The following is a 13,653-nucleotide window of genomic DNA, read 5'->3' as shown; positions in this document are numbered from 1 at the left end:
AGGCTTTTTTGTCCAATTACTCTTCTATGGTACATTTTATTAGCATTTGCAATACAAATACTCCTACATGCCAGGGAGCCATCGGTAGAAATTGACTGGAAACAAAAGAGGCAAATGAGTAAGTATCTCCTTCAACTGGGAGCAAACACAGGAAAATAAATAATCGTGAGAAGAGACCTGATTTTAAATCAGAAAGCAAGGCTTGTTCTGAATGATTTCACAGCTCAGGGGGAGAATACTAACTTTTAACTGCATATTTCTGAGCCAGATTTCCTTCTGAAACATGTGTCTTGTCTCTGGTGTCCTGTGGAATTGGGGTGAGCGGGTGTGAGCGTGTTTATTGCAGGCTGGCTGGACGCCACCGCAGCTTTATTGCGCGTGGCTGGAGGGCTCGCAGCAATTGCATAATGCTCTGCAGCAGAGAAGGTACGGGCTCCGTCCCCGGCTGCCTCGCCATTGCTGATCCAGGTGCTTGGCAAAACCTTTTCCTTCACTGAAGATGAGCGTTCAGTAAAGCAGGGGGGTAGATACCACTACAGAGAGGGCTGGGCTGGGGGTTAGAGGCAAGAGTAAGGAAAAAACATCAAGTCATATGATGGCTGTTCGAGATAAGCACGCCTCTGACCTGTGAATTGCTTTTAGAAGGAAACCGTATTTTTCCCCATTTTCCCTGCCCTGTGGTTTTTGCATGTGTTTCTCATTACTTTTATCTCAAAATCATTCTCATCCAATGAATTATTGATGTGGGGTCACTTGCGTTTCTCCAGGAACTGCTTGCTTTAACCAGTGATCCCTCCTGAATTTTTTAAGCAATCTATTAGCTCTGAAATCCAAACAAAGTTGGTGGTTTCTAATTTCAGGGTTAAATTAGACTTGACTTTGAAAAGGTGTAGAGGGAAGAGGAGGAGGGCAGAGGAGAAGGATGATAATGTCCTTTTCCATGTTAGGATCTTCCTTCTGCTGGTTCATTTGGCAGTTCTTGTTTGGTTTGGTTCTATTTTTTTAACATCTTTTGGAGATCAAGTGTCTGATTTAGCCTCAGTAGGACTTGAGTGCATTCCTAATGTTAAGCACATGCTTAATTCCACTGTTGAATTCAAGCCCTGTAGACCTGCAGGCATAGTACAAAAATATCTGGGAAATACTTTGCTTTTCCCTCAGATGCTCCCTTCTTTCAACATACAAAAATCAGAATTCAGCATTTTCAAATGCTGCTGGAGGCGAGTTGGTCATTTCCTGCTGGGAGCGATGCTTGATCTTTTAAAGATGGGAAGAGTGTGTGTGTGTCTTGCACATGTTTGGGCCTTGATTCAGCAAAGTCTATCAGCAGTGTCTGACTAGGGCATAGTGCTGAATCTGGTAAATCTGCTGCTTCAGAGCTGAGCGTGCACGTGTGTGTGACTCCTCAGCAGAGAAAGTTTCTTGTCTCAGTTTCCATCGCTTCTGCCCATGGTGGAAGCTGGAAAAAAAAAGCCACAAACTCAAAAGCTGTCCTAGCAGAGAAGCTGCAGTCTCTCCAGGGATATTTACATTCAGGGATGGCTCCCTTACAGTCGTGCCTGCAGCCATTGCTGCTACAATGGCCTTCCAGCCCTGGGCAGGCCCTCTCAGGGGGCTCCTCAGACATTGAGGTAGGTTTCTAGCCCCTGTGTAGCCACTTTGTGACGAGCAGACACAAGGCTTGGAGCTGCCACCACAGGTCCCTCAGCTCTTTGTGGACTCCCCAGACAGGGAAGAGGCTGGTGGCTTTATGCCCAGCTTGCTGTGGTGCAGGGTGGTGGGGTAGGTTGATTCCTACCCAGATCCCTCAAAAAATGTCCTCAGAGGAGTTGGGGAAGGAAATGGGGAAGGTTTTTTTGCTCCCGCACATTTTTCTGCACTGCAGTTTTGATCCAGGCAAAAGGGAGCCCAGTTCCCGCAGTGGGATTTCAGTGCGTGTTGTACAGTGAGACAGCTGAAGCTATGAGCAAAAAGCACGCATAAATAAAGGCTTCCTCCCTGTGCTTTATATAATCAGAGCAGATGATGTCATTGGGAGCTGGAGAGGAGAGCAGGCTGTGAAATTACAGCCTTCTGCAGCCAGGCAGAGCCAAGTGCAAGGAGGGGCTGCATGGAGCAAGGGCCGGGCTCCTTTCTGATAGAGGCTCAGGACAGAGGGGCCTGGGGGCTCAGGCTTGGAGGGGAGCTGGGGGGTAGAAGTAGATGATCCAAATACAGTCAAAAGCTCTCACACAGGCACAAAGTGAAAGGGGGGAGAACAGCACGTGCCCAGTGGGCAGCAGTGGGGCTGCCACTTCAGGGGCCAGCACCCCCTCCTTCCACATGCAGCCACCTATAGCGTGTTGCAGGGCTGGCAGGGCTGTTGAGCTGCTGGGCTTGTTCATCTCTCTTCTGCTTCAGTCTCCTGTTCTGTCTGTTTAGGGGTGTCATACCTTTTCTTACAGCAGCTCTTGGCAGAGAAGAGGGGGTATCCTCGCTCTGCTCGCCCCCCACATCCCAGAGGAACTTGTTTGTAGGTTCCCCCTGGCCCTGCACAGGGGAGGAAGCAGAAGTGGCAGAGGGGCTCTCTCCTAGCCAGAGGTGCCAGGTGTCACAAGATAAAAGGTTGTCCTCAGCTTTTTGGAACGGAGAGGTGTATGTTAGGCTCTGGTTTTTTGAAGCGTCTTGGGTGCTTTGCTCCCTTTCTGGCCACCCTCATGGCCCACATGGGAATCTCAAATGGGAGTCTTCCCCTTCGTCAGCCTGAGCAGGAGGGGGGCACCGGACTGATCTCTTGGGAAAGAGGAGAGCCCCTTCCTTTCCAGTCCTCCATGGATTCCTTCTTCAGCACATGCAGCACCCCACCATGTGCTCAGGATGCTGCTGTGAGAGCCTGATTGTTTCCAAAGCCACTTAGGCAGGAGGAAGGGCTCCAGCTTCTCCCATCTCTGCTGCAGCTATCGTGCAAAGGCTTCAGCCTCAGCTGAAACTGGAATTCTCCTTCTGTCATCCTCTGTCTTCCCCGGGATCAAGGCAGCGAGAGGCAGCAGCCCTTCACACCAAGCCCGAGTTGTTTCTCTGTTATATAACAATATGGGCATTTAGACTTGTTTTTCCAGATATTGGCAGATGCGTCAAATATTGGCATAATCCAGTGGTTTACATGGAAAGCCGTCTGGCTGTGTCTGGAGCCTGCACAATGCTGGTATTTTTGTTGAATACAAGAGCCCGCAGCATTGTCAAAGCCACATTGCAACAGAGTCCAGGTAAACAACGGGACAAGACATTCATATCGTGGCCTAACCTGTGGGATTACAGCTGCCCAGGTACAGCTCCAGGACTTGATAAGAAAGATTAATAGGCTTGTGATTGCTTTCTCTCTGAAATGGTCTTTTAGCTAAGTTTGCTGTGATACTTTTGAGCTCTGGAGTTTTATTTTTGGGTTTTACTGAAGCCACCCATCAGTGTGTCAGACCTGCCTGTGTGCTCTGTGGTTTAAGACCCCATCGTGGTCCACTCGAGGGCTGTTGGAAGTTGAGAGAGGTCAGGGATTGCAACTGGCTTAGATTTTAGGAGTAAAAAGGTAAGGTATTGAACACCGCAGAGGAGAGAGAGCTGGGGAAGCTGTTTGATTTGAACACTGATGGAAAGCAGCATGCTCACATGCCAGGACAGTTTGCGGGCTTGGTTGCTTTTTGCTATCTCAGCCATACTGGGCCAGGGAGCTCCTGAGCGACTCCGCCAGTGTCATCCCCAGCAGCGGGAGGTGGCTGCTGGGGCTGAAGGGCCTGCCTGTCTCCGGTGTGTGCCAGTCTGCGCACCAAGGCTGGCTGGCTGCTGTATGCTAATGGAAGGCCCTGTGCATTTCCCTTGGTTAGGCTGTGGTTGGAGATACAAATGCACTCATGTTTGCAGTGGCATCAGAACTCAGTGTGGCTCAGCTCCGAGTGCAAAACAAGGGGAAAATCCACCAGCAGCACAAAAGTGATTGTTTTGGTCAAATCTCTTCCAAACCTGCCTTAGCTCAGCCAACGCCACCTGCCCCTGCAGTTTGCTCTTTGCCCCAGTCGTGCTGTGCGCTTTCGTGAGTTTATCAGCTCATGCTCACACCCTCTGTCACAGGCAGGTGTCCCCTCCTGATGCCTGGTGTGCTGGCAGAGGCCATCACCCCTGCTGTGGGCCACAGCCTTTGGCAGCTGGCCAGTGGAGCTGCTGTCAGGAGTGGCTTTTCTGAACACCGTCCGGGTGAGCCTGAGCCAGTCTTCCATGCTTTCAGAGCCAATGTGGGGATCTAGAACTGGGGGAATGTCCCCTTTGGGGCCACATGTGTTGGGAAGTAACTTTCGGCCAACTTTTCCAGTGTCCTCATGAGGACAGGCCCTCTGACTGCTTTGTCCTTTCCTTGCCCTTGTCGGCGTCTGCAGAGCACAGCAACCTTCTTCAATCCATTGTGATCCTGGGGCACAATGGGAAGTGTTTCAGTGTCCATGGTGTTATTACTTGGCTGGATTTTGCATATAGCTTTCAGATGCTTAACATGGTTTATCTCATTGAGTCTGCACATAACCTAGCTTTTGACGTGGCAGATCACAGTGCCATCCTTTTAAGCGCTGTCTCGGCAGTCCAGCCAGTGCTCGCTCCTGCCTGAGCTGATGGCTGGTTCCAGGAATTGCAGTTCCTGGTGCAGTGCCTTCCCCGGTTCCTGGTAAAACCTCCCATGCTGAGACTCAGCCCAAAGCTCAGGCTGTAGATGCATTGTCCATTTCTCTCTGTGTTCAGGAATGGACTGTGATACGATTGATACTGGTTAGATGTTGACTCCCCAAACTTCTTGCTTTCTGTTGCACAAATAATTCAGTTTTCACCATGCACTGGGAGCTGCCCTTGCCCCAGCAGGGCAGGGGGTAGTTTGTGGTCCCTACCCATAGCAGGTGCTCTGTAGCAAGTTCCCTGTTAGGTGGAACCAGCCCTGCTCCTCAGCCCCCAGATCTATGCACACATCTTTATCTCTACTCAAGCTGCATTTTTAACTTGGGCTGATCCCGTAAGTGAGGTGTGTGGCTGGTGCTCCTACCAGCGCTGTGAAGAGACACATGCTGCTCTCTGCTGCAGCTTGATGGCTGTGCTCTGACAGTGCTGACTTGGTGACTTGCTTCTGTGGTCGTTCAGGAACTCTGTGGCATAGCCAAAAATGGGTTCAAAACCCAGAATGTCTTTAACCACAAGACCCTCCTCCTCTTCCTCCTTTCTTTAGCTGCCAGAAGTCAGTGTCCAGTCTCCCATGGGATGACATGAACTATAGTGCCAGTGTGAACCAGCAATACTTTTTCATTGCTGGCCCTGCAGGTCATCATGGAACATTGGGCAAACACCTGTAGTGAGTGCCCACAACTCCTGTTGATCAAGCTCTATGATGAAAATGAGCTTCCAGGTAGAAAAAAATCCCCCCATGTCAGCCACCTGGGTTTAATGTCAGTGGGGTTTGCCCTAGAGCAAGCTGAGAACTAAGAGATGAGATTGATGTGATTATTATTTTTTTGTTTTATTTTTGATTATGATTTCCCTTTCCTTACCCCTCCAGTTGTTAATATTTAATGAAAAACACGTGTTCTTCAAGGGCCTTGCTGGTAATATGCAGCCCTGTGGCTGTTATTGAGACAGAATGATGGACCCTTTGTAAAGAGATTTATAATAGAAACAGTGAGGAGCTCACAGCTACAGCACCGCTAGCGAATACTCCCCTGTGCTGACAGTTCATCAGCAAAACCCCTGACCCTTCCACCCTTAATCATCCTTGCTTGTCACTGACATAATTGCCTGATTACAGACTCCTCTCCCCCACCTCTTTCAAACTGGGTGCAACAGTGAATTTGAAAAACAAATGGAAATGAACTGTCCGTGCTTTTTTTTGTTGTTGTTTTGTTTTTGTCTTCCCCAGCATTGAGATGGATCAGACTAAGATTCAGTTTCTTTGTGCACGGGCAGGGGCTGGGATAGGCTTTCAGGACTCTTTTGCACTGTTGTTTCTTGCATGTGAATGGGGGAGCTGATGTCATTGTGGTATTGATTGGGAGGACAAGTTTGGACATAAATCATTAATGTCTGAGAGAGAGGGAAGGGGGGAAAAAGGCAACCAACACTTGATAGTCTTCCATAAATCTGCTCTTCATTCCTGCATGCGTGATACAGAGGAGGAGGCAGCAGGAACAGTTTCCCTGCACAGCTCGAGGGTGATGTGCTTTGCCACTGCTGCCTCAACCGTTTTCCACAGAAAGTGTTTCCCTATTCTGCAGAAAATGGCTCAGATCATCAGCTGCACTGTGGTGCTTGAGCCTGCCTTTGTAGATGTGAGCCAAGGTCAGAAGACTGCCCTGGGGAAGGTCTTGGGTTCTCCTGTTCCCGCAGACCTTGTACTCCCAGCAGCGTTCCAGATCTGGGCCCAGGCAGGAGTAAGAGTGCAGTTCTTGGTGGCTACCATCCCTCTAGCTCCCTTAACTGCCAGCAGGGATTGTTTGGGTGTTTTGGGCTGACCATTTTTCTCATCGATCTTCTTAACGTTGTGCAAAAAGATGGTGCTTAGATCAGTTCATAGCAAATGTCCCCGAGCCAGCAATGCATGAATGTGCAAGGGGTAGCAGTCATTTGAAACTGCTTTCACAAAAGTTCTCAGCAAAACAGACAGCAAATAGCTGAGAGAGAGAGAACCCACGAGATACTTGTACCATTTGCCTGTGTGCCTTGCCCCTGCACAAAGTTCATCCAGATGAGTCATATTATCAGTTCAGACAGCAAGAAAATAAACAATGTCTGTCAGAGGTTAGCAATAACGCAAGTATCGGTGAGCAGCTGATGTTTGCAGTGTAAATAGTTGAGTGGCAGTCTGTCCTGGTACCTGTGGGGAATTTTGTGTTGTGTGGAAAGAGAGAAACATCAAAACTGCCTCGTAGGAGGGAAGTAGAAAAGGAAATGACATTCCCTTTCTGAAAGCATAGTTCTGATCCTCCTTTTCTCCCCTTGCAGCCGAGCTCACCTCCGCCTGTGTCTAGAACGCTTAAAAGTTCTGATACCGCTAGGACCAGACTGCACCAGGCACACAACGCTTGGGCTGCTCAACAAAGCCAAAGCACATATCAAGGTAAGAGCTGCTTTTCCCAGCTGCTTTCAGAATGGGCTGTTGGGAAGTGCAATTCAATTGCTCACTCTTGCTGCCTAGAGGTAACTCTGTTGAAGGAGACTAACACCTTTTAAAAAAAAGACAAGCAAGCCTTGCCCCCTTGGTTACTCATTTATCCTTACTACAAACCACATTGTTAGAAGAGTCCATAATGAACTCCGTTAACTACAGAAATGATTGATTTGGAGAGCAGGGGTCTTGTTCTATATTGTGATCGTTCATTGGCAGCTGCAACTCTTTAAAGAAGACCCTACCTACTGTTGAGTGACTGCATTTTTGATGGAAAATGCAGCTTTTTTTCTGATGTGCTATTGAGTTTCCACTGCTGAAGCATTAGCACAAACCACAAGAGTGTGAGACAGGGTCGGCTTGCTGGAGTTTCGTGTGTGAGCCTGCCAGCTAGCCCAGCACTCTTCTAGATTCACTTTTGGCAAAGCGAAGCATGAAAAGAAAATGCAGCATTGTCAGTATCTGGAAGAGGCTGAAATACTTTGTCGCAGGTCAGGATAGCAGGAGGGAGGATGGGTGGTGGAGGAGGAAAAGCACTGCCGAAGGGACACAGCCTGAAATGACTCCTCCTTATGCAATGTGCTTGTTGTAGGAAACAAAGAACAGTGCCCTGGTAGATTTCCCAGCTGTGATCAAAGAAATCTGTAGTAGGTTATGTAAATCACTTACTGAATAGAAAACTGTTTCTGAGAAATCCTACTAAACCATGCAGCAAGGAACACAGAACTCCCAGGGCACGTTTTTATGTTACAGTGAATTGTAACAAACTCTGAATGGGTTTGGTTAAGGGAATTGAGGCCCCTTCGTGGACAGATTTGGTAATGCAAGTGGCTGAGCCCATGCGGAATGACCCACAAACTGCTGCAATTCAAATTGTTTCCCTTGGAGAGGCTCTGCCCTCAGAGACGTTTTATACTAATGTGTATGATTTATCAGGACTTGGAAGGTGGAAAAGATATGAGGAGATGGCATTGTTCTTGGAGACTGGAAGGCAGCTTGGTTCAGGGTTCTTTTGTAGCTCGAATGCTTCTGGGACCTGGGAATGTCTAAGCAAAGCAGGTGGCTGGACAGTAGAGGTGGGAGGGAAGGAGAAAAGGACGAAACTAATTATTGAGTCACATTTGATCATGTCAGAAACTTGAAGAGGTTGAGAGGAGAAGCCAACACCAGCTTGAGAATCTGGAACGAGAACAAAGATTCCTAAAGAGAAGACTGGAACAACTACAGGGTCTTCAGGAGATAGAGCGAATACGAATGGACAGCATTGGATCTACCATTTCCTCAGATCGCTCGGACTCGGAGCGAGGTGGGTGTTGCTGAAATAGCACTGAATCCCCAGGACTCTGCGAAGCAAGAGCACGAGAGTCATCCATTTCTTGTCTCTCAGCTAACCCCTTCTTATGGCCTTTGGTATTTGGGCTACTGATTTTGCTCACATGCATGCACATACACACTTTATTTTTATATATATATATATATATATATATATATATATATATATATATATATATATGAAGAGTTTAGTATTTTGCATGAGTTGTAACTAAGTCTGGAAGAATTGTTGTTATTGGAAACTTGAGCTGATTTCTGTGGCATTTAAAGTGACCTGTTTCTCTGAAAAGCTGTCTAAAATGCCGAAGCATTAGTTAGGAAAAATAATGTGATTGCAAGATGGTAACTTAATACCTGATGGTAAATTTGAGATATCCAATGCACTCTTTGGTCTACTGAACCTCTTGGCAACACAGAGAGGAAAATCTAAGAAGGTATTAGTGGGACTGGAACAGATATTGCAAAGCAGCATCCAGGTTCTCATTCTGTATTTAGGCCATGGTATAACTAAGGTACCATGATATAACCAAGCAAATTGCCTCTTAAAATTCCTGGAGTCATTCTCCGTTCCCTCCCCTTTTTTTCCCAAGCTTCCCAGTTCATCTGCTCAGTTAAAACTAGATAGAGATTATCTGAATGGCTAACTGGATTGAGATAATTGTCTTTTTTTAAATATCTCTGAGGTGGAGCAATATTAAGGCACAATAGATGCTTTGATATTCACTGACAGACCCAAAGATGCTGTACAGACATCAGTCTGTTGGGTTTTTTTAAAAATAAAATCCTTTTGTAAAATTCCTAACGGTATGGGAGCCAAGATGTCTGGTTAACTAGATCTCTGGTCTCTAAGTATTTCTTAAAAAAAAAAGATTTATGTTCTAAAATCCACTGATCATCTCTGAGGGTAACCCAGATCCTTATGGTAATGCAGTGTAATGTCCTATGCGAGTGGTGCCAGCTTTGGCAACGTGGTATCAAGCAAGTAGCATGTTCCAGGGTGCTCCGTGTTCTCTGTTGCCCTCAGATTTATGTGTTTCTTTTTGTTTCCAATACTGGGGTATTAGAGCTCCAAATACAGACGTAGGGGAACAAGTTCAGCACATGAGGTGGCTCACCTGTGCTGATAGCATGGCCTGCACGCTGGAGGAGTCAGGCCCCTTTGCCAAGTCCTTAGGAAAAACTCCAAGCTGATATCTAGTCTTTTTATAAGTTATGTCCACAGCCCATCCCACTCCAAAGGAGAACACCGAAAGTCTTTCTGACAGACGGCTGGTTCGTCCCTGACTGGGGGAGTCCCGGCAGCTTGCTGGCTTGAAGAGAGCGGTTGGGTGTGCGGTGCTAACCTGTGTGCATTTCTCTCATTTTCCTTTTTAGAAGAGATTGAAGTGGACGTTGAAAGCACAGAGTTCTCCCATGGAGAAGTGGACAATATCAGCACAACCAGCATCAGTGACATTGATGATCACAGCAGCTTGCAGAGTATTGGGAGTGATGAGGGTTACTCCAGCGCCAGTGTCAAGCTCTCGTTTGCTTCCTAGAACCAAGTGAGACAACAGTGCAGGGCGAATGATTTCACTGGGGTGATCAAACTGGGTCCTAGATGCCAGTATCCTCTTTCAGAAATTATATATTGACAACTAGTCCTGGAGAGACTTGTATATAAAGCTTTTTGGGTGAAGGAAGCCTCCACAGAAACCCACATGTGTTCCATTTGGTCATGTTACCAATCCCAATTACTGCTGGCAAAAAGTTAGACCAAACCGTAGTCCCTTTGAAGTCAGTGAAATCCGTTCGTTTCTGTGGGACCTGGATCTAGACCTTAGTGATGAAACACTTTGTTTTGAATTTATTTGTTTGAAAGAGGATACTAGAGACTCATCCCTCTCTTTCTGTCATGAGATCTGAAAAATGTCAGAATTTCTTACGTTGCATTCAGGTTGAACAACCTAGTTTAGGCCCTTCTGAAGAGCTTTTGTGGTCCTAAAAGGACCGTGTCCTACAGTTTATCACAATCCAATGCTGTCGTAATGTACTAGGAAATCTAAGGCTTACTTAGCCTAGGAATAGCAATGACAATAATGATTAAGGTCTCATTCTGTGCCCAGAGAGAGAGAGGGGCAGCAAAGAGAGATGTTCAGGAGAGAACACCATTCCGCTCAGCTTTCTGTTGGACATCATTTAAAAAGCAAGTACCTCTGATGCGTGGCTAAAGCAAGAGGTACACACTTGTAATCTACCAGCACATCGTGGGCTGTGTCACGCCTCAGGCTGTGACACTGACAGCAGATCTCCCCGTAGATGCGTGCTCATACGCAGGCACACGACCAGCTGAGGACAGAAAGAAACCAGCACATACGAGAGGTGATATGCCAGAAAGTCGTGCCCAGATACTGAGCCACTATGACCTTTTTATTTGAAGAGATTTTTTGATAAACATTTGTAAATGTGTTGGGAGGGAAAACACCCCAAGTCTGATGTGTCTTTTTAGAGCTTGTCCATATGAAACCTTAGATGTCTTTTATATGAATTTATGCCATGAGAAGATCTCTGTTTTGATGAAGCACTTGACCCAATGAAATGCAAAGATGCTTTTTTGCCATGCACACAGTGGATGAAGGCTGTGCTAGCTGGAAGAGCCCAGGTTTGGTGGGGGTTTCTTCAGTTTTCTTTTTAGAATCATTCCCTTTGCTGACCTTTGAGGTTCCGGTCCAGTAGTTAACCTAGTTAAGCTCAGCACGTCTCTCATGTTAATGTAACGTTTTGACTGCACGTCCTGTTCCCAAGGGCCTTGCCATCTTACCTGTGCAGGTGCTGTTAAGAGCTATTATAGCGAATGTTTTCTAATTTTCTTGGAGACGAGCGTTCTAACCTGCACTTTGAGGGCTTTGCTTTTTTTTATTTTTGTCTTTTTAATGGCCAGGATTGTTTTGTTTTCCAAGTTTTAAAAACCTTTAATAGAGTCCTCACTTATGGCATTGTTTGAAACTTTGTATATCTTTAAGTAATTTAACTACCCCTCATTACTAAGAAAAAAAGAGGAAAAAAAATGCTTTATAAAATTCATAACTTATTGCTGATTTGAATGGGTTGTTAATTTCAGTCCTTTAGATTTTATTTTATTGTTTTAGGTAGGGTTGGGCAAAAAGAGGTAAAATAAAAAAAAATAAAGACAACCATATTTAGCAGTGCAGTGGAATTGTGTTTAAATGTTAGCATATGGTCCCCTTTAAAGTAGCACTTTAACGCCATTAAACATTTCTGTATCTGAAATGAGTTGTGTTCTTCCATCTTGGTCATTCGTATCACTTTAGCCGACTCTTCGTTCTTCTTGTGCCCTTCGATCCTGTGATGAGAAGATCCTGAGCGAGTCTGCAGTAGAGTTTTGCATTGTGATGAGTTGCCTGTGTTTAAATATGCTGATGTTTCCCCCACTCTCCTCCAAAGTGCGTCATCCCCATAAGAGGCACAACATACATGCTTGAGTAGAGAAACAATCTTCCTATGGCTGTAATGAACAATTTCTGTTTGGTTGGTTTGTTTGTTTGTTTTAAATTTGCTTCTTAAGTCTGGATCAGGTCGCTGCTGTTAAATCTGTTTTTGCTTGTGTGTATGTAATCCAGTGGCTCAGTACATCTGTTCCTCTTCCTTCTGGGAGGTGACCTGGCAGGAGCAGGAGTCTGAATGGAGCTCTAGGCTAACAAATGGGGCCCAAAGGTTTTCAAAGAAGAAATGCTGCCTGGATTTATGTTTGGGGTTCATACAATCTGTGGATGACACAAGGTTTGGGACAGTCTTCTGAGTGGTGAAAAGTGGGAAACTTCAGCTCTAGCAAGGCCTGATTTATTTATTCATTATTATTCTCCTTGAAAGTGTTGACCACTGGCAGCACTGATGTTGAGCAGTTGAATACCAGTGGGATTTATTTATTTATGAGACTTTTTCTGTAGCTCTTCCAGCACCTCCTCCTTCCTGTTACTCCTGTTTGTTTTAAATGGCCACTTGGGAAAGAAATATCACAGCCGAGAAACACTGAAGTTCCCAGGGGTGGGGAATGGCTTTGCTCTCCTAGTTGGTATAAAACAGTGACATGTCTCTGGTTGGAATAAATGTGTCTGAAATGTTTGCTCATATGCTGCAGGGCCAGTTTGGCATCTCCTTCCTTTTCTAGTGTTGTGGCCTCGAAGGGGTCTGGATATCAAGTGCAAATACAATGGGGAAAATGTAGCAGGAGTTGAGCTTCCACCACCAGCCACCTGCCTTGACACCTCAGCTAGCAGCAGTCGTCCAGCCAGGAAGAGGACCAGGAGTAAAAGAAAATTAAGAGCCTTTATAATATAATAACTGCTAAAGACAAGGAGTTGGTTGCTGTAGTGCTGGGGGTCCTTTGGGGCAGGTCTTAGCAGCCTTCATCTGGGGTTTGAAGAGCTTCTTACGTGATGGAAATATTTCTCTGGCTTTTTGAGGTTGTTCTGCACCAGGTTATTACTGTGCTGTGGACTCTGGCCTTTTGTGTACGCTGGCACCTCACGTGGTCTGTCACTCCTCACTTTGCCGTTTGTTGGTCTGATGTGTTGTGCTGAAATGGTCAAGGTGACTAATTGGTTCAGAAGTTGCTGTAAATTACGTTTACATTATTTTACAGGCCAATTGTATGGTTATGCAGGACATCAGCTAGATGATCGTAATAGTGCCTTCTGCTTAAAAATGTATGACTCTCCTGAATTGTCCCCATTGTGGCAAGCCAGAATATAGTCCATGTGTCAGATCTGCTTTAAGGTCATGTCACTTTTCAAAGTATCACCAAAGTTTCTATAACCACCCTGAAATCTTGTAAAACAGAACAAGTATCCAAAGGTGCGGATCCAAATCCTTGAGGGTCAAGTCTCTCTCTCTCTTTGGAAACTCAGATGGTCCCTCATATTACTGAACTCTGAGATGCAGCAGAGCAAATCGGATTTACTGGGCTTTCCCCGGAAAAGTGCTCACAGAAGGTTTCAGTTGTGTCCATACTCTGTCCTTGGGAGGTGGGGGAGTGGTATAGGGGGGGAAAAAAAAAAAAAAGAAAAAATTTTTCCTCCACCCCAAAAGATAAAGACACTGAAAGCATGTCCCTGTTTGGGTTCCCAACTCTGATATTTTTTTTTTAATCCACAATGCTG

At 46.0% G+C, this 13,653-nt stretch overlaps 1 protein-coding gene across 2 annotated transcripts in view; it reads left to right on the top strand.

Moving 5' to 3' along the window:
* The window catches only part of MXI1 (MAX interactor 1, dimerization protein), a 57,915-nt gene extending 46,151 nt beyond the window's left edge, over positions 1–11,764 (top strand). For both annotated transcript variants that reach the window (XM_054832835.1, XM_054832836.1), the window contains exons 4-6: positions 7,000–7,114; positions 8,297–8,468; positions 9,869–11,764. In XM_054832835.1, the coding sequence (XP_054688810.1) occupies positions 7,000–7,114; positions 8,297–8,468; positions 9,869–10,032 (451 nt within the window). In that variant the 3' untranslated portion in view covers positions 10,033–11,764. The remainder of the gene's footprint in view (positions 1–6,999; positions 7,115–8,296; positions 8,469–9,868) is intronic.
* The last annotated feature ends 1,889 nt before the right edge of the window (positions 11,765–13,653 follow it).

The sequence above is a fragment of the Grus americana genome, chromosome 7, assembly GCF_028858705.1.
Source record: "Grus americana isolate bGruAme1 chromosome 7, bGruAme1.mat, whole genome shotgun sequence".
NCBI lineage: Eukaryota > Metazoa > Chordata > Aves > Gruiformes > Gruidae > Grus > Grus americana.
The sequence above is the reverse complement of the archived record's forward strand: the minus strand, read 5'-3'. Positions and strand labels throughout refer to the sequence as shown.